The 21,369-nt window shown below is 37.6% G+C and overlaps 1 protein-coding gene and 1 pseudogene across 2 annotated transcripts; one reads left to right on the plus strand and one right to left on the minus strand.

Annotated features, from left to right (window-relative positions):
- Positions 1-2,815: 2,815 nt before the first annotated feature.
- Positions 2,816-12,568, plus strand: SNRPB2 (small nuclear ribonucleoprotein polypeptide B2). 2 transcript variants are annotated; one of them, XM_053663185.1, is made up of 7 exons: positions 2,816-2,885; positions 4,407-4,496; positions 4,884-5,056; positions 9,054-9,194; positions 10,195-10,245; positions 11,631-11,719; positions 12,195-12,568. In XM_053663185.1, exons 2-7 carry the CDS (start codon positions 4,433-4,435, stop codon positions 12,352-12,354), a joined length of 678 nt encoding a protein of 225 aa, XP_053519160.1. In that variant the 5' UTR covers positions 2,816-2,885; positions 4,407-4,432; the 3' UTR covers positions 12,355-12,568. The 2 variants fall into 2 exon arrangements, with proteins under 2 accessions (XP_053519160.1, XP_037014963.1); XM_037159068.2 differs by lacking the exon at positions 2,816-2,885 and adding an exon at positions 3,432-3,609.
- Positions 12,569-15,003: 2,435 nt separating this feature from the next.
- Positions 15,004-16,850, minus strand: LOC119059452 (bromodomain-containing protein 7-like; annotated as a pseudogene).
- Positions 16,851-21,369: the final 4,519 nt, after the last annotated feature.

A 21,369-nucleotide genomic window follows, 5' to 3' on the forward strand; every position in this document is an offset into this window, starting at 1 on the left:
CAAGACACCCACTATTAACATTAACAAAATAGTAAGTATCAGAGGTTAATAGCTGGTTCCCCCCTAAAACAAAAATATTTCCAAAAAGAATAAAGTAGAAGGACTGGAGTAAAATGAAAGGAAATAATTGCACAAAATGCTTTCCTTCCTGAGTTGCAGTTGTGGGGGTGCTTTTCAAGAAGTTCCAACCAACACAATTGCAGCCAGCTAGGAAAAAATAAACCTGATTTGGTGCTCAACAATAATGCCTAGATTTGTTTAGTGATTGTTGTGAAAATAACTTTACTCTACATAAATTTTTTAATGGAATCACCACCATGAGATCGAAAATATAAATTGTTGTACATTCTGTGGCTCTATCTAACATAAATAAGCCAAAATTTATACACCAGTTTTATGAAGCACTTTATTTTAAGCATGGCCCTGCCTCCAAAATACTGCAGCAAGGTGCTGAAAACATTTAATGAGAAACATAAAACACGTGCAGATAAAGTAGGAAAATATATGTGTTTGGACTCACCAAGAGTTGTCTCAGTTATCATGCTTACACAGTAATTTAGATGTCTTGACACAGTTTTATTCCCAACTGTTTGTAGTTATTTTTCTACTACCTCTACAAATAAGTGAGTTTCATCATCAGTAGCTACAAAAAGCGTGGCTAGAGTGTTATAGTACTGTCTCTGGATTTACCAGTTCAATAAAAACTCCTGTTTCACAGGAAAGTAAATCATGTTACCTAACTGAAATATAAGAGAATGGATTGGGCGAAACAAGCAAACCCACTTATTTTTCTCTTCTTTTTAAAAACAGGTGAGTTTTGGAAACATCTGACCCTCAGGAGGTGAATTTAATTATAAAGGAATAATGGTTGTTTTATAGTCCAAATAACCAAAGTTTAGATGTTATAATGCTCTTAATATAGTTATTTAACCAGGGCATTCAAGGCAGCTCACAAAGCCAGTAAAGCTCCTCTCTCCCTTTCATTCCTTTCCCAGTCCTGCTTTCAATTACTGGCCTCTCAGAAGCATTTAGGAAAACACTGAGGACAAGTAATCAGACATTGGAAAGCCCAGACCAACTGCCCAAGGACAGGAGGATGCACTGGTTCTATTTAGAAAACCTGTTTTACAATGATTTACATGCTACTGAGTTGGCATTAGATGAATTCCTCCTCACAGTGTAATGTTTACTAGCCATTTCTTAGTGGTTAATATAATACAAGGTGTAGTCTGTGTTTAAGTCTGTTTTTTTTTCTTTCCAGATAGTGTGTCTTGGCAAAGTCCCACTTTATCCTCTCTTAATAGTTATGATGTTATCTTGGCCAGAATAACTTACATAATATAGTAAGGTTATAGCTTATTTTCAGAAAAATAATTTAGCCATCTTCATTATCATCAATTAGAAGTAATTGACCAGATACCCATATTAATATGCAGGGCAGCTTGTCATTATTTAGAAATTGTTTCTTATTTAGTTTATGTTTCTTTCAATGTACTAAAGATTTTCTTCCATAATTCCTTAACTGAGACTAAACTATTTACATTACTTCTAAGTTTTATATCTACATAATAAAATAATAATTTTCTGTGATTGTTTAACATTATTTCCTAGATTTACATGCATCTTCACATGATGCCACATTTGTTTGGTCTTGTGTAATTTTTCCATGAGGTTTCAGCCATTCAATACACATTTATTATTAGCCACTTTTGTAGTTACTGAGGGTACCTGAATGAACAAAGCAGACAAAAATCCCCACCCTCAAGAAGCTTACATTATTTTAAAGATGTTGCAACTTTAGGTAATCTTTCAAAATAAAAATCTCTTTATCAGACCAACCTATTTGGTCCCTTCTTCATCTATATGTCCAAGTCATAGCCAGCATTAAGAAATAACATTTATGAACCACTTATTTTGTGACTAATCACTCGCTTTACATTGAGTGCACTTAATACAATAACTTTAGAAGAAGGTACTATTATGACCCCTTATTTACATGTGAGGAAATTGAGGCTCAGAAATTAGTTAAAGGGAATAACAAGATTAGAGTCCCCTTGGCTCAAAACCACCATTTCAGATGATTGTTTACTATATTTGATGAATGAATACATGTGTGTACTTTTTTGAATTCCCATTCAGCTTTGCCTAAACACCATCTTGTATTACTCTAGAACAATTTAGGCATTTTGTAGGGAGATAGGAAGGTGGGAAGGATGATAGAAAATAGTGGGCTTTGAGGGAGTTTAGGCCAATGATCTCACTGGTGTTGGGTTATTAGTCCAGTGTGGTTGCCTTATAAGGTGGGAGCAGGAAAGAGACATAAACTCCCTCCACTTGGGGCCTCAAACTGAGCTGCCTCGGGGATTCAAATTCATCAGTGGGGTTGGAGAGCTCCCTCGGAGTTCCCGGAACCGGAAACTTGTGGGAGTATTGGCTACCTTGAATGTGAAGTTAAACAAGGGACAACCAGAGCCCAGAGAAGGGCGAAACTAGGTAGTGTGCCCTGGGGGCATGTGTCTGTAAATCTGTATAGAATTTGGAAAGATGGAAAGTACCTTTGTGTGGAGTAAAGCCGCGAAAAGTCGTGGTGCGGTAAATGAATCACTGTCCTCCATCCTCTCATACCACAGCCCCCAAATTTGTTTCATCCCACAGGGTTCCCACAAGTTCCCTCCCTTCCCCCCATTCCCTCTTCGAGAATTTTCCCCCGGCGCGCCAGGGTGTGCATGCGTAGTGAGAGTCCCAGGGGCAGCAGTGGGATATCGATCGTTTCTGTGCTCAGCTTCTCAACCTATCGGCGCTCGATTGAGGGGCCTGGTACAGTTACTTCCGGTTTCTGTTCAGTTTCCGGCTTCTGTTTCCCAGGGACGTCGCGCGGTTCTCAGGTTAGTTTAAGTGCATTTTCCCTCCCTGTTTCGGTTGTGGCGGCTGCAAGTTGACGCTTGGCCCAGTGCTCCCCTGTGGGAGCGGGGGATAGCGCGTCGGGTCCGGGGTTTGTGGAAGGCTCGACTAGTGGGCGAAGGAGTAACGGTGACTTCCGCGCTGGTCTCGCTAGGCACCAGAACTTAAGAGCATTTTCCGTAGGTTGTGGCTGGGTCACGTGGCTGCTTTTTTAGTCTTCTGACTGGAACCTTGGGCGAGTGTGTTTGTCAGGAAAGGAGAGGTACGGAGTACGGAGTGAAGGATAATGAAAGCCCCTTCGCTTGTGTGAATTTACCTCTCGCTCTGAGCTTTCACGTACCATCCAGTGGCTCCCTTTTGGATTGGGAAGCTACTCCAGGTCCCCCGTACTAGTCCAAGGCTACCATCAGACATCGAATGAGCGCCTCCCCTCCGATCTCTTCTTTCCGTTTGACCACTCTCTTTTTCCTTTTGTTGTATGGGCGACTCCGCCCTCCAGGTTTCAGTTTAGGGGGTCGGGAGGCTCTGAGAAGCATTACGTTTCATGTATCGCCCGAACAAGTACAGTCCCTTTTCAGTCATCGTGTGCTGTTCGCATGCAGTGGAAGAAGTTGTATTATTTGTGAAGTTAAAGAATATATAGGACATCCTAGGATAAAAGCAGTCAGAACTGGCAACTAAAGACAATATATACAGTGAAGTAGTGAGGTGAGTGTGAAAGAAAAGTGCGAGACCATAAGACGAACTGAATTCACAGGTCTTCTGCTTACGACCTGTGTGACCTTACGCAAATCCCTTAATATTTAAACGACTGCTTTAAGCACTTACTGCCCAGGCAAGAACTGTGCTAGAACTTATTGGTTTTACTGGGTAAATGCTGTTCCAACATCCCCACTTGACAGGTGTGGACCCGAGAGATTAAGGAACTTGACCCCAGTCAAACAGGTAGTAAGAAGCAAGACTGGGTTTGAATTCAGGACCTGGCTGGTAGTAGAATCTGAGCTCTTAACCATTATGCAGTACTGATCTCAAGTTCCATTCCTTCAAGTTGACTAGAGATAACTTTGGAATTAGTACAGTTAGTGAGGGTGTATATAAATTAATAAATAAGAAAGTGCTTTGTAAGTGTACACATGAAATAGTTCGTGGCAAATAGTTTTGTCTTAATGATTTTTACTGGATGTACACTTGCTAGTTTCTTTTTCACTTTTCTTCAAATCTCAGATTTTAAATAATTAAGAAAGAAAAGTTATTCTATTAGGCAGATGGAAAAACTTCTCATAGTGAAAGGTAATTATTAAAATGTATTGGATAAAGGAATGTTGTTAAAATCTGGCTAGGTACTAGTGCTCCATAAAGTTTTGTTCTTTTGATTAAAAAAGAGCTAGCAAGAGTAGGAGAGGCTGAAAGAGAACTGAAAAGTTAGTAACTCTTGTGTTCTAATGTCACATTAGGGTAGAAGTTAAAATTCTCTGTTTATAACAGTATATTTACTGTCTCTCTAGGGTATTTGAACAGTTTAACCCAAAAGATGGATATCAGACCAAACCATACAATTTATATCAACAATATGAATGACAAAATTAAAAAAGAAGGTAAGTGCTCTTCAAAAAGGTTTGTAAACACCCAAGTGTGTTTAATTACTACCATCTTAAAAATTGTACTGCTTAAACACTAGTCACCTAGTCATCTTTCTCAGTGTCTGAAATAACGGTTTATCCCTATTAGGGTAAGGATTTTAAGGCTTCTTAAAAGTACAAATAGAAGGTGTGTTGAATCCATTTACACTCATAGATAAAATAATTTCAGATAACTTTGTAAGTCAGAAAGCCAGTGAAAATAGTGTGATATTTTTAAATGTGTAATTTTATATAAATGAATAAGTGAGTGGTAAAGGTGGCATTTAATGCAGTATCATTTAATGAAGAACTTTGTCATTGTTTTATTCACAAATAAGTTGTTTCCCCTCTAATTTTACACAGAATTGAAGAGATCCCTGTATGCCCTGTTTTCTCAGTTTGGGCACGTAGTAGATATTGTGGCTTTAAAGACCATGAAGATGCGGGGTCAAGCCTTTGTTATATTTAAAGAACTGGGCTCATCCACAAATGCTCTCAGACAGTTACAAGGATTTCCATTTTATGGTAAACCAATGGTAAGTTGATCTTAGTATTTTGGTTTTAATCTCTATTAATGGTATAGTAGATTTGTAAATATATACCTGACACTGTACTTACTGCTTTCTGCTTTTAATTCTGTGTTAAAGGGAGTTTGGTTTTATTTTACTTATTCTTATAGAAACAGTAGTAAGAGTTGATAATTTACTTCCTGATTTATGACAGTTCATGTGGGCAGAAATAAAATAGATTGAGATGTAGACTATTTTTAAAAATAATTGCAGTATGGGCCATATTATCTCAAAAATACAAAATTAATAATAAGTTAGATTAAAAGGAAAGATCCATTCATAAACTCGTAAAGCAACACACACACACACACAAACATGAGTCAAAGAGGAGATCTAATATTTTAGATTTGGAAAGGTTCAAAAACCACCATAGTGAAATACTACATGTCAGAAGCCATGCAGTGTAGATAAAGCAATGACCTAAGGATAATTCATAGACTTATATTCATGTTTTATTAATAAATGAAATAGTTATTCATGGAAAGTTTGAAGCTCAGGAGTGATACGAGACTCACATTTGGCTGCTAAATAAAGATTGGATTGTGGGAGGGCCAGAGGGAAAGTAGGGAAGTAAGTTAGCAGACCCCTGGTGTAAGTCAGAGATGGTAGAGGATTGGATCACAGTGGAGACATAGTGTAAAGCAAGGGGTTCTACTTGTGTGACTGAGTATATATATAGCACCTTGGGTGTGGGTTCCAAAGCGCTTTTCTTCTGGAGCTGGGAAGGGCGCTGGGGAAAGAGCCAAAGCTGAGCATCTCAAGGGCCCAGGTCCTCATTCTGGTCTGTCGTTAACTGATTCTGTGCCTGTGTTCAGTTTCACCACCAGCAAAATGTAAGCAAATTGGATATTTGTTGGTCTCATTCAGAGGTCAGCAAAAAACTCTGTAAAGACCAGGTAATAATTATTTTATGCTTTGTGGGTCACATACAGTTTCTGTTGCATACTTTTTTTGTGTGCGTAGTTTATTTTTAACAACCCTTTAAAATTGTTCTAAAAAAAAGTGCTAAGTCCTTTATTCATAGGCCATAGAAAAACAGGCCAAAGGCTGGAATATGCCCATAGTCTGTAGTGCAGACCACTAGTTTAATTCCTTTATTTTACAGATGAAGAATAGGACACAGAAAGGGTAGTTACTTATCTAGGTTATTCTTGATATAACTAGTACAGCATCAGGAGATTAACAACTAATCTCTTAACCTTTTTCCTAACCCAGGAGTCAGCGCACTATCTGTAAAGGGCAAGATAATAAATATTTTAGGCTTTATGACCCAGCTGATCTTTTAACTGCTTTTGTAGCAGGAAAAGCAGCCCTAGATGTTATGCAAATGATTGGGTGTGATTTTGTTCCCTAAAGACCTAATTTACAAAAGCAGGCAGTGTTGGCCGAGGTCAGTAGCTTGTGGATCTATATACCACACTGTTTAATTCAGGAATGAGCACTTTTTCTGTGTTACTAGAGCAAGTTTTCTTCTCATCCTCTATCCAGCTACCCTTCCCATCACTTCCCACCTCCCTGGGCATAATATGTATGGAAAGGCCTGTCCCAGAAAACTGGGATTGTGCCCACATGCCCTAGTTTTCAGTAAATTGGCACTTCCCGAAACCAGCTTATCTTAGTAGTATGAAGAAATAGCATAATTGAGATCTCAGTTGGCAGGAGTATAAGACTAGGTTTTAGTTTAGATCTAAAATTACATAATATAAGGGGTAATTTCTTCCTTCAGGAAGGTTTTTAGGAATTTTTTGCTGAGTTGAAATGACAGGCTTGCGTGTGCCTGTTATTCAGATACAGGAAAGCTGGAAGTTATTTGCTGTATTTGGCACCACTTCACCTTGTCAAGTAATTTAGTTTAAATCAATGGGAAAAGTTCACAGACCGATCTTATATTCGAGGTATTTTAGGATGTCCATTCTCTGCCTTCAGGAAGGTAGCACATACCTGCCAGACCTTCAGCATCCTGGAAGAGGGAGAAGAACGTTCTTTGAGACATCCTGTTTGCATTTATTTAGGTGGTTATAGTTGCTTTTCTGTTGTAATTCCAACATACCAATCAGAAGTGAACAAAACTTGCTATAACTTAGACCAAAATTATTTTTTGTGATTCAAGGACATTTTAGCATTTACTGCCAAAAATACCTTAATAAAGTAGCATCATTCTAAGGGCTGCTGTCATGAAACATTTGGCTTAAATGTAAATCTTGCCTCTTCTTGAAGCTGCAGGTGGGCTTTTATTTTTTTATTCATATTAAGTCTAGACCAGGGTTTTTCAGCACTGGCACTTTGACCTTTTGAACTGAATAGTTTTGTTGTTGTGGAGGGCTCTTATTCATTGCAGAGTGTTTGACAGCACTGCTGACCTCAGGCCACTACATGCCAGTGTCCGGACAACCAACAGTGTCTCCAGTTAACAGTGCGAGCTGTCCCTTAGTGGGCAAAATTGCCTCTGGGTGAGCACTGGTCTAGCCCAGCCAGGTAAGAGTGATGGGTAGAGTCAGAGATTGTCACAGGTGATTGTCAAAAGGACAGACACAAGAGATCTACTCAGAGGAAGATAATATAAGAGCCAGGGAAGGCGAGTTGGGAGAGAATCCTTGGAATGAAGTTGTCTGAGTTAGTGTGGGCTGTCAGCCTACCTTTGGTTAGATGATTGCTGAGACTAGCAGAGTTGCTTACAGGGATAAGTGCACTCAGAGCTACTCTAGCACAGCAGCCCAGGCCAGCCAGAGAACACCTTGTGTACTCAGGTTTCGTGGTAGGCTTGGTCTCCTCCTGTTTCTCCAGTCCTTTCATCTCTAGCTGAAGTGAATGAAAAGAAAAAGAATTGCTCTTGGTTTTGACAGATTTCTTGCTTTCAAATCCATACTACTTTAAAATGTAACTTGTTCCCTTCAGATTGAGATTGAATTCTTGCTGTACAAGGCAGTTTTAAATAGTAATTTATGTGTTTTGATTGTTGTGTTTTTATATGCTCTTTTGAGACAGAGTTCAGCTGTTTTGACTCCAGGGAAGAAATGTTTCCCTTGAAGGGGTGGTTGTGGTTTTGTATACCATAGATAACTGTTTAACTCATAGCAAACATTTTGGAATGGTTAATCGTGTTGACTTCTGCTCTATGATAATGTTTTCAGCCAGGGTCTAAATGCTCCTCAGAGTATGGTCCCATTCTAGTAGTATTACCGTCTCCTTGGTCCTTGTTAGAAGTGTAGAATCTCAGGCCTCACCCAGACCTACTGCATGCATTGGATCCTGCACTTTCATAAGCTCTCCTGGTAACTGCAGTGCACATTTCTGTAATAGTTTATGAAAATGCTGTTCTAGACCAGTGTTTTTCAATGTTTACCTGCTTCTTACTTGTACATACTGTTACTGCTGACTGTGGCCTAGTAAGAATGAGCAGGTGGGCTGATTGCAGAGTTGGGATGCCATGCTTTTGTTACCTTTCAAAGCATTTTAAGTTTAAGCTGATGCCACTAGTAGTCGTTTTATTTAAGAATAATAGTCAGATTGAAAAGAAAGTCATTCCCAATCTTGTGCTTTAACTTTGGAAGTAACAAAGTTAATTTCAAATGACACATTTCACAGCTAATTGCCCATCTGCTGAGAGCCCCTGCTAAGGATAGGCAACTTTATAGTGCATTTTTCTCTATTCTTTTATTAAGTGGAGAGAAGCAGTGGTACAAGTATTTCACAGTCCTAGTTTTCTTATGCAAACGAATGTTTTTTTCTTATAAACACAGTTGATTCTAACTTTGGTAAGTTGTGAACCAGAGGCCATGATTTATTTTCATTTGGCACTCAGTATATTTGACAGGTTTCCTTAGGGATGGGTATAAAATTATACCCATAGTGTATTTGGGTGTACTTGTAGTGTATTTGGATAATGAAATTTGAAATATTAATGACTAGTGTAAACAGCCTTCAACATAATGAAAAGTAATTTATTTTCAAATAATTAAAACAGCGAATCCAGTATGCAAAAACAGATTCTGATATAATATCTAAAATGCGTGGCACCTTTGCTGACAAAGAGAAGAAAAAAGAAAAGAAAAAGGCCAAAACTGTGGAACAGACAGCAATTACTGCTAATAAAAAGCCTGGTCAGGTAAGATGGACAAAAGTTCCTCTTTTTTTGGTGTTAAAAATTTGATAGGGATGTCTGCCTTCCACTTGAGGGATGATGTTTGAGGTATTCATGTGCACTTGTGAGTATGTGTGTTTAAAAGGTGGGTTTTTAAGAAACTAGACTGGTTGAGTTTTAAAGTTCCAATATTTATGTTCTAATCAAATTAGAAGATAAGCCTTGACATATGCAGATTTATATTTAACAGTTTTATTTGAATTTGTATGACATCATTCTGTTCATCATTCACAGAATATATTAATATCTTTTGGCTTATTTCTCAAGTTCTGTCTGTAAGTGGTACTGTAGATATTACCTATAATGATGACAACTCCACTTAAAGCTGCTTTCTTTGAACAATTTAGGAATTCAAAATTTAATTTAAAATAACAGATAAAAGTGAAATCATTATCCAAGAGAAGTTCCTTTTAGAATTTCACTAAGTGTAATGCTTGACTTTTGTCTAATTCTTTTTTTTTTTTAAGAAAAAATTTTTTTAAAAAGGAAAAAAAACTCCCTGTTTTCTCTTTTGTGGATTTCTTCATAATTTTAAGGCACAAAGGTTAAATTTTATGACATAGTCTTTCAAATTTATGGCTAGACTTTTGAAAAATACTTGACAAGCTAAATATATGAATGTTTGAGTTTGAGCTAAGATGTAAGTTCTTTTTTTAATTAAAGTTTATTTATTTTTAGAGAGGGTGAGAAACATCAGTGTGTGATTGCCCCTCCCATACCCCCACTGGGGACCTGGCCTGTAACCCAGGCATGTGCCCTGACTGGGAATCGAACCAGCAGTATTTCAGTTCACAGGCCAGCACTCAATGCGCTGAGCCACACCTGACAAAGCAGATGTAAATCCTTGAAATTAAATGGAATATGAAGTCTGTTTAATGTTACTTGTATGGAGCAATATAAACACATGCTGCCTTTTCTTAGAGGGATTGAATATTTTAACTGTTTCTCTGTTTCTTTTGTTTAGGGAGTACCAAATTCAGCTAATACCCAAGGAAATGCAACACCAAATCCTCAGGTAGTGTTTTTTTCTCTGTGTAGTGCTTTAAAATAAAACTTTATAGAAAGCAATAGCAGTAATATACAACAATCTGATATCTCCAAAAACTGAAAATAATTCTTTCGGTAAGATAGAACATTGAATTATGTAACACTTTAATGTAGAAACTTAGAACATATTAATTTCCTTTAGGAGGGAGAAAACCAAACCTGACTTTATTCCTTACTTTTCCTAATGAGTCAATGAGGCAATCAGAATGATGGGTTTTAAGCTGTGAGGGCTGGAAGCAAATGTTTTTGTTTTCCCCCCAGTATGTTACCCAGGGCTCTATAGACACGTCTGAGGAAACTGGCCAGGGAATGGGCTGTCCGTTCCATCCAGTTAGCTGAAGGTCCTAACTAAACCATCTTTTCTAACAGAATCACACAAAGCTGTTCCCATTTACCCTTGCTCGCTCTCGCTCAGCACAAATGTATTTGTCTCCTTGTATAGGTGTGTTACAACACACATAGGTATGTTAGGTGTATAGGAGATCTTTCCAGATCTCCTTGCTAAAGGCCTCAGAGAGAAAATCTCACGGTTTTCTTCTTGCTTCCTAGGTTCTTAAATTAGAGAATTCTTGCATCACTGAAGTTTTGCTGCTCTGATTTCAAGTTATTTGCATTTTCTTATATTACCTACTTTCCATCTTTGAACTTTTTAAATTGTTATAATCCAGTTCAGAGATGCCGGGACTGAATTCTCTAAGCCTTAAGTTGTTATTTTTTATACTTCCTCTTTATTTTTCCATGAAGAGATGCTTTTTCTTACATACAAGATGATCTCACTGTAGTTCCCATAAACTCAGGGTGGAGTATCGAATAGTTAAAACCTAAGTAACAGTGCTTGTTTTCTACCTAATTTGTGTGTAACTAGATGCTAAGTATATTTCATTTACTTGCAAAAAACATTAGAAGTCACCAAGTAGTGGTTCTAAATCTTCTTAAATGCTGGGAGGCAGTAAACAAAAAGGGAATTGAGTGTCTGTGTTACTGCTGGGTGACCAGCTGGGGGGGCAGTGGCATTGCAACCTGCTCCAGTTTTGTCACCATCTTCCAGCTATGTAACCCAGACGACAAACTCCTCTGATTATGACTGATTTCCAGATACTTAAATATTGTTAAATACATCCAAACTGGTAAGATTGATAATTTGCCAGATTTGTGTTAAGTGATTTGAATGTCTGTTTTGCTTAGTTACTGTTAGGTTTGTATTTATTTCTCTGGTGTCATTAGTTTTCATCCTCAGTGTTTGGTGCCGTGAGAGTTCATAAGCCTTAATAATCTGCAGTGTAGCTCTCTCAAGGTTAGTTTACAGTACTTTTTATGCGTACACGCTACCTTTACCTTTTTTCTTTTTAATAGGTCCCTGATTACCCTCCAAACTATATTTTATTCCTTAATAATCTACCAGAAGAGACTAATGAGATGATGTTATCCATGCTGTTTAATCAGTAAGTTTTTTTGTTTTTTTTTTTAAAGTATGTGTTCCAAGAGCCTTCTGTCAGGAGAAATAGCACTTCCATGGATTGACTCTATTTGTGTACCATACAGCAGTAATTTCTTTATTCATTAATTTGGTCTGGGATTAATCATGAATTGAAGTCAGTCTGCCATTTTTTAGCAAATAAAAAGCTAAATTATCTCAATATTTTAAATTATTCTTATTGATGTGTAAAATAGAAAACCAAGCTTTAATATAGTGACAAAAATATTTTTAGCTTACATTATTCCTATAATTCTTTCATGGTGTTAATTAGATTTTAATTATTATGGTATTATGTTTTATGTTTTTTTTCCTACTCAGGATTCTTGGTAGGATATGATACTTTTCAGGAAGTTACTGAATAAATTTAAACACAAAATAGATATTTATGTATTTGATGTCATTTATATATTCACATATATACAAATTGTTTTTGTTTAAAGGTTCCCTGGTTTCAAGGAAGTACGTTTGGTACCTGGGAGGCATGACATTGCATTTGTTGAATTTGAAAATGATGGGCAGGCTGGAGCTGCCAGGGATGCTTTACAAGGATTTAAGATCACACCATCCCATGCCATGAAGATTACCTATGCCAAGAAATAACATTTGGGATAGTTGTCTTTAAAGGACTTGGTGTTATTTATAGTGTTTGTTTTGATAAGACCATTTGGTCAGACCATTTTAATAGTTGGGGGTGGGAGGAAGTAAAAGTGAAATTTTTGTGTAGGTTTTTAAAAATTACCTAGTCTTTCTTTAGCCTACTAGTGAAATATGAAATGTGAAGGCCTTAATTTTGTACAATAAACTTTTATTTGTATTCTGTGTATAATACTTCATTTGTTGACCCGCTGTCTTATCATCAAATACTTACGCTAGTCTAGAGCACAGGTTAAGGTAAATAAAACTAATAGGATGCTTTCCTGGTATTATTTTGGAGCAGTCAGTGTAGAGAAACAGTGAACCACTTTAATAAAAAGCAAAGAATTAGATCAAGCCTTTGATTAGATTATCTGTAATGCTATTTTTTAGGCCCATGAACTGCCACGCTTCAGTTCCCTTTTAAATATATATATTAATAGTAAATATAATCATCCTGGGTGTTAGAAGAAAATGAGACCTTCATATTCTTCAAATAAATGAGCATAGTACCTTACCGGTAGTACGCATTTCACAAATATTTTTGTTAAGTGTTTAATTGAATAAAGACCATTTAGGAGTAAGTACTTACTGTGTTCTGGGAAGACAGAAAGCAAAGGAATATCATCTTTAAACTTCACATTGTATGCTCTTAACCTCTTGAGGCAGAATTGTTCCCAAGGAATACCTGTGTGGCCAGTACTGAAGGTCTTTATTGAAATACATCCAAGATGATGATTTTACAATCTACAGTTGTTTTTTTTAAAAGACAAATAAGCTGAGTTTAAGGGGTTGCCAATTCTACTCTTGCTATCTTTTTGTAATTCTTCAACTTGGATGTTCTAATATTTTCAAAGCTTATTTTTAGCCTTTGATTTATACCTAAGGCTATTGATTTAGGCCCATACTAGTAAAAACAGTACCTTTTTAGAAGTGAGACTTTTTGGCATGGATAGTACATATTAAAATGACACTACTGATTATTTTTTCATATTCCTATTTCAATATTTGCTTCAACAAGACTTCCTTACCACATAGAATTTTTCTTGTATACTCATGGAAAGACTTAAGTTTATGTAGATTATCACATTACTCTTGTGCATATATATGGAATAAAAAGCAAAGTAATTTAAAGTCCTAAAACTTGGAAACATTTGGCGACTGACTTACGAATAACATGTTTAACCTACCTGTCAAGTTTATGTACTTTGTAGAATTTAACAGTGAATTAGTAGTTAAAGAACATGCTCTTGAACGTTACAGCAACTCCAATTGCTGCCACATTTTCTAACTGCTTACTCAGTGGCTGTCCTTAGCTTGTCTCAGAAAGTGTTTCACAGACTGGCTTCACTCTGAGTGGCTGGATGAGGAAGTAGAAAGGTACAGTGTGACCAGTGCGGTATGAGAAGAAAAGTCGGGAGGACCAAAGAATGGGATTTTGCAGGACTTTCAAGGACTTGCTTGCATTTCGTGTGAAATTGGGGAGCTATTAGGTGACTTTTTAAATTGAGTTATTTACATATAATAAAATTCACTCATTTTAGTGTTCAAATTAATGAGTTTTGGCAATAATGTATAGTTGTGTAATGATAAGATGTAGAGTATTCCACCACCCTTCAAAGCTCTCTGGTTACATAGTCTTTCCCCCAGCCCCCAACTGTAGGGAGCTACTAATCGACTTTCTGTCGCTGTAGTTGTGCCCTGTCTAAACACTTGAGGTTCATCTCTAGTGCACATACCAGCACTAGAGACTGTTCTGCCAATGGATGGGTATTTGGTTCTTTCAAAATGAAGTGGCTATGAACATGCGCATACCTATGTAGACCTATTTTAGAAGATTTTGAGTGGAAGAGTGACATCTGATTTACTTTGGTAAGCTTTTTATTTTGATACAATTTCTAATAGGTATGAAAGATGCCGAAATAGCACATAGAGCTCTCATAAATGTTTCTGAGCCACTTGAGAGTGCATTGACCTGGTTCCTCATTACCCTTTAAACATTTAAGTATTTTCCACATATCTAAAATTTGACCAGCAAAGTCAGGAAATAATATGTATTATTTAATCTAATTCAAATTTTGCTGATGTCCTACTAATGGCTCAAGAAACCAATTCAGGTGCATGTGTGGCATACAGTTGTCATTTCTCCTTAGTCTCCTGTCCTTTCATAATCCTGTCCTTTCATGATTTTCCCCCCCTAGTCTCATGTGCAGCTTTATTACCTAACCAGAATCCAGTCTCTGAAACATCAAAGCTAATTGTTCCAAAGTTGAATGAAAAATACAGCTTACAGCTCTGGCTGGTGTGGCTCAGTGGATTGAGTGCCAGCCTGTGAATCAAAGGGTCACCAGTTTGATTCCCAGTCAGGGCACAAGCCTGGGTTGCAGGCCAGGTCCCCAGTAGGGGGCACACGAGAGGCAACCACATTGCTATTTCTCTCCCTATCTTCCTTTTCCTCTAAAAATAATAAGGAAAAAGTCTTTACAAAAAATACAGTTTACAAATAGTTAATAGCTTCTGGAAAGCATTTCTAAGTTAAAAATGAAAAAATATGTACATGATATATCATCAAATACAAGTTAGCTCCAAATCTCATCGGGTCTACACTCAGCAACATCAATCCAGCTTTTTCAAAATCTTTCTGTTGGATCCATAAAGCTTTTTTTCCATGACAGGGCAGGGGATGGAAATTTCCATTCAGAATTCCATACGTTATGACATCATCTGGAGTTAACTTGCCATGCAAGTTCTTTAAGATTACTGCTCTCTTGCTCAGCAAGGTGCATTTGTATGGCAACAGATCATGTTGGGAGGGGATCTGGTGCTCAGTTGCTTGTTTTGGGTTCCCTGGAGCTCACTGAGCAGTTTGGTAATCTCTCCAAGATTCCTCTGGACACTTCACCTTCTTCAGAGTCAAAAACTTCAACTGGAGCACCAAGTTTGCGAATGCTTCCAGTGCTACGGGCCTGTCCTGACCAACAGAGTCTAACTGCCCCATGGGCTCTATTTCTGTAATCTCTATTTCTTTGGCAGTGTCAAGTGTCCTAGTTTGGCCTTCATCTTGAGGTGGTGATGTTTTTAGCTCTTGCAGGATTCTAGAATGCCCTCATTTTATTAAAAACATCCAGTAAACTATCTGCCATGACATAGGGGTAATCTTGGCATTGGCCAAAACCTCATGGATGCTTAAATCACTGGGGAGACCAGGATCTTTCTCATAGGTTGAATGGATCAAATCAGAATGGTCCTAGCTGATATTGGCAAACTTGGAGTCATTAATGTTATGTGTAAGAACTGCAGGACTTGTAATTCAAGTATGGCACCAGAGTTAACTTTGTTTCTTTAATCTTCCGAGATGCTGTAGAGTATTCATTCCAGACTGAAGCCTTCCAGTGGTCATTCCCAGTCTCACAGGAGAGTAGTGAGGTTCTACAATGTAGTCCACAAGGTGCAGAAGTACCAGCGTCCTTGTTCCATCTGGTTTTCTTCTTTCAAACTCACACTGACTATTAACAAGCTGCTGGGTCAGCTTCACTCAAGATTCCTTAACGATGCAGTCATTCTCCCACTCTCTATATTATTGCTTCTACTTTGATCTTCAAACATATCTTTCCTTTTTTGTTTTCCTTGTTGGGATTTTAAGACATGTTTCTGACTTGTTTCACTAGAATCCTCCCTTTCTGGAGGCCAGCATCTGCTTTCTTCCCTGCTCTGCCAGGTGCCTGTTCTGTCCTTCTGCCTTTAACTCTTCTGCAAGTCTGCTGTGAAGTCTATGTGCTGAATTTTCTCCTGACAGACTTTTCATTCCTGAGCGCAATAGCTTCTTTGCAGCTTTATAATAAATGGTCTCTGGTTTATTGTAAAGCATAGCATTAGTACACAAATTGGAAGCCATCCTTCAGTTCTTCCATCCACTGGTAGCTATTATACTTGATCTTTTTTTCACAGTACTAAAATCCATTGGGTGTTTAAAGATCATGGAGTAGCCAGGAGCAATAACATCAGTCACAGGGAATAAAAAGAAAGCTCTTGGATTTTTTCTCTCCAACTGTCTCATTAGTTGATTCAAATCTTACTGAAGAGGTGTCTGCTCTAGTTCTTGTTTGGCTAAAGAACTTGCAGAGGCTTTTCAAGACTGAAGCCTAATCCTACAGAGGCCTGGCACTGGTGGTCTTTCTGCCTCATTCTCGACAAGGTCCATTCTCACCTCTTTTTACCTTCCTTTACATGTCAGGGTTTTCTCCCCTTTTCTTCCTCTGGAACCTGCTTCTCACCTTTCTCTTTTCTATTTTCTGTCCTTGGGTTTGTCATGATCGTTCTTGGAAGAGGCTTGAGTCCTGCTGGAGCTGCAATTGGGGAGCTCGGTGACTTTGTTCCCTCCTGCTTTGAGGACCAGCTTCAAGGGCTTTTCTACATACTCCTTGTAGAGGCAGGTGCTTTTTCGACTTGTGCTTCTTGCCCATGTCTGAGCAGTCCTGGTGCTGCCCTGTGTGCCAGGCCCAGGCCTTGCAGCACAGCTTTGGGTCATGGCTAGGTGAATGGAGGGTGAGAACCGGATGCATAAGACACGCCACCTCCCACCCCCACACCCACAAGATGCAGCTTGAGCCCTTCTTGATCATAATTTTACACAGAGATATCTATATGTATCTGGACATTTGTATACAATTACATTAAAACAATGAATTTACAACCGTACTTCTAGTTTCAATTTAACAACACTTAAAAAAAATTGTTGTTGAAGTACAGTTTTCTGTCTTTTATTTCCATCCCAGCCCACCCTGCCAGTGCTCCCCTCCTCCTTCCCATTTCCACCCCTTTATACTAGTTCCTGTAAATCCTTCCCTTTTTTCCCCTGAAATTCCCTCCCCTTAACCCTCTGGTCACTGTCCACCTGTTCTCTATTTCAGTGCCTGGTTATATTTTGCTTGCTTGTTTGTTTTGTTGTTTAAGTTCCTGTTAAAGGGGAGATCATATGGTATTTGTCTTTCAACACCTGGCTTATTTCACTCAGCATAATGTTTTCCAGTTCCATCCATGCTGTTGCGAAGGGAAGGAGCTCCTTCATTCTCTCTGCTGCATAAAATTTCATTGTGTATATGTAGCATAGATTTTTGATCCATTCATTTACTGATGGGCACCAAGGTTGCTTCCAGCACTTGGCTATTGTAAATTGTGCTGCTATGAACATTATGGTGCATAGGTTCTTTAGATTGGTGTTTTGGAGTTCTTAGGATATAATCCTAACAGTGGAATTGCTGGGTCAAAAGGCAGGTCCATTTTTAGTTTTCTGAGAAAACTCCATACTGTTTTTCCATAGTGGTTGTACCAGTCTGCAATCCCACCAACAATGGATTAGGGTCCCCTTTCCCTCACAACCTCTCTAACACTTGTTGTTTGTTGCTTTGTTTATGATGGCCATTCTGACTGGTGTAAAGTGGTATCTCATTGTGGTTTTCATTTGCATCTCTCTGATAGGTAGTGATATTGAGCATCTTTGCATGTGACTCTTGATCCTCTGTATGTCCTTCTTGGAGAAGTGTCTGTTCAAGTGCTTTGCCCACTTTTTAATTGGGTTGCTTGTCTTCTCAGAGTGGAGTCGTCTGAGGTATCATTGGAAAATATGTTTTCCTATATAGTTGGTTCTATTTTTATTTTAATACTGTTTTCTTTAGCCATGCAGAAGCTTTTTATTTTGATGAGATCCCATTTGTTTATTCTTTCCTTTATGTCCCTTGCTCTAGGGGACATATCAGTAAAAATGTTGCTGCATGAAATATCTGAGATTTTTCTGCCAATGTTTCCCTCTAAGACTTTAATTGTATCACAGCTTAGATTTAAGTCTTTTATCCACCTTGAATTTATTTTGGTGTATGGTGTCAGTTGGTGCTCGAGTTGCATTTTTTTGCATGTAGCTGTCCAGTTCTCTCAACACCATTTGTTGAAGAGGCTATTTTTAGTCCACTTTATGTTGCTGCCTCCTTTGTCGAATATTAATTGAACATAGAGACTTGGGTTCATTTCTGGGCTCTCTGTTCTGTTCCATTGGTCTATATGCCTGTATTTATGCCAGTACCAGGTTGTTTTTATTACAGTGGCCTTGTAATACAGTTTGATATCAGGTATTGTGATCCCTCATACTTTGTTCTTCTTTCTCAAAATTGCAGCTGCTCTTTAGGGTCATTTATGGTTCTATATACATTTTTGAAGTGTTTGCTCTATGTCTGTGAAATATGTCATTAGTACTTTAATAGGTATTACATTGAATCTGTAAATTGCTTTGGGTAGTATGGACATTTTGATTATATTAATTCTTCTCATCCATGAACATGGTATATGTTTCCATTTATTTGTGTCTTCCTTGATTTCTTTCTTCAGTGTTGTGTAGTTTTCTGCATACAGGTCTTTTACTTCCTTGATTAGATTTATTCCTAGATATTTTATTTTTCTTTTTGCTATATCAAATGGAATTTTTTTCTTGATTTCTGCTTCTGCTGATTCGTTGTTGGTATACAAAAATGCCTTTCATTTCTGGATATTGACATTGTATCCTGCTGTTTTGCCAAATTCATTCATTAGGTCAAGCAGTTTTGGGGTAGAGTCTATAGAATTTTCCATGTACACTATCATGTAATCTGCAAACAGTGACAGTTTTGTTTCCTCCTTTCCGATTTGAATGCCTTTTATTTTATTTTCTTGTTTGATCACTGTGGCTAAAACTTCCAATACTATATTGAATAGAAGTGGTGAAAGTGGACAATCTTGTCTTGTTCCTGGTCATAGTGGAAAAGCTTTTAGTTTTTGCCCATTGAGTGTGATATTGGCTGTAGGTCTCTCACAGATGGCCTTTATTATGTTGAGAAATGCTCAACATAATCCCACTTCCCTCTATTCCCTCAAAGTCGGAATCACTCTATTCCCACTTTGCTGAGTGTTTTTATTATAAATGGGTGTTGTACCTTATCAAATTCTTTTTCCTCGTCTATTGATATGATCATGTGATTTTTGTCTTTCCTTCTGTTTATCTGATGTATTATGTTTATTGATTTATTAATTCTGTACCATTCTTGCATCCTGGTGATGAATCCCAATTTTTCATGGTATATGACCATTTCAAAGTATCATTGGCTGTGATTTGCCAATATTTTGTTGAGGATTTTAGCGTCTATGTTCATGAGCAATATTGTCCTGAAGTTTTCTTTCTTTGTTGTGTCTTTATCTAGTTTTGGGATTAGAATGATGCTGGCTTCATAAAAAGAGTTTGAAAGCCTTTCATCATTTTGGATTGTTTGGAATAGTCTGTGAAGCGTAGGGATTAGCTCTTCCTTAAATGCTTTGTAGAATTCTTCTGTGAAACCATCTGGTCCAGGGTTTTTGTGTTCCGGGAGATTTTTGATTACTGCTTCAATTTCCTTTGCTGTTATTGGTCTAGTCAGGCTTTCTGCTTCCTCTTCATTGAGTTTTGGAAGATTATATTTATCTAGAAATTTGTCCATTTTTCCTAAATTTTCAGATTTCTTGGCATACAGTTCTTCATAGTAATTTCTTATAATTGTTTGTATTTCGGTGGTGTCAGTTGTAATCTGTCCTCTTTCATTTCTGATTGTGTTTATTTGGGTCTTCTCTCCTCCTTTCTTGATAAGCCTGCTTAAAGGCTTATTTATTTTGTCTATCTTTTCAATAAAACTGCTCCTGGATTCATTGGTCCTTAGAATTGTGCTTTAATTTCTATGTCATTTAATTCTGCTCTGATCTTGGTTATTTCCTTCCTTCTACTTGCTCTGGCCTGCCTTTGTTGTTGTTCCTTGAGTTCTTGTAGGTGTACAGTTAAGTTGTTTATTTGAAATGTTTCTATCCTTTTTAGGCAGGCCTGTATTGCTATGAACTTCCCTCAGAATTGCCTCCCTGTATCACATAAGTTTTGGGTTGTTGTGAGTTCATTTTCATTTTTTTCCAGAAACTTTTTGATTTCTTGCCTAATTTCATTCTTGACCCATTTGTTGTTTAATAGCATGCTGTTCAATCTCCATGATTTTGAGTGTTTTGGGTCTTTTCTTTTGGGGTGGGTTTCCAGTTTCAGTCCCCTGTGGTTGGGGAACATGCTTGGTATGATTTCAACTTTGTTGAATTTGTTGAGGATTGTTTTGTGTTCTATCATGTGGTCTATGTTTGAAAATGTTCCGTGCACATTTGAAAAGAATGTGTATTTAGTTTCTTTGGGATGAAGGGCTCTATATATATCAGTTTAAGTCTATTTCATCTAGGGCATTGTTAAATGCCACAATATCTTTGTTGATGTTTTGTTTGGAAGATCTGTCCATTTTTGACAGTGGGGTATTAAAATCCCCTACTATAATTGTGTTGCTGTCATGTCATTCTTGAAGTCCTCTAAGATTTTCTTTATATATTTGGGTGCTCCTATGTTGGGTGCATATATATTTATAATATTTATGTCTTCTTCGTGGATTCTTCCCTTGAGTATTATGATGTGACCTTCTGGGTCTTTTTTTATGGCCCTTTTTTTGAAGATTATTTTGTCTGATATGAGTATGCTACCCCAGCTTTTTTTTCCTAGCCGTTTGCTTGTAAAATTTGTTTCTATCCCTTCACTTTTAGTCTGTGATGGTCTTTTGTTCTGAGGTGTGTCTCTTGTAGGCAGCATATGTGTGGGTCAAGCTTTCTTATCCATTCAGCTATTCTGTGTCTTTCGATTGGGGCATTTAATCCATTTACATTTAAGGATATTATTGATAGGTACTTATTCATTGTCATTTATATACCTGTGTTTCTTTGTCTCTCTCTTTTTCTTCTTTTTTTATAGCAGTCCTTTTAGTATTTCTTGCAGAGCTGGTTTCGTAGAGGTGTATTCTTTTAGACTTCTTTTGTCTTGGAAGGTCTTTATTTGGCCTTCTATCTTGATTGAGAGCCTTGCTGGGTAAAATAGCCTTGGTTGCAGGCCTCTGGTTCTCATTACTTGGAATA

The sequence above is a fragment of the Artibeus jamaicensis genome, unplaced genomic scaffold (assembly GCF_021234435.1).
Source record: "Artibeus jamaicensis isolate MK-2021 breed Jamaican fruit bat unplaced genomic scaffold, CSHL_Jam_final contig_3148, whole genome shotgun sequence".
NCBI lineage: Eukaryota > Metazoa > Chordata > Mammalia > Chiroptera > Phyllostomidae > Artibeus > Artibeus jamaicensis.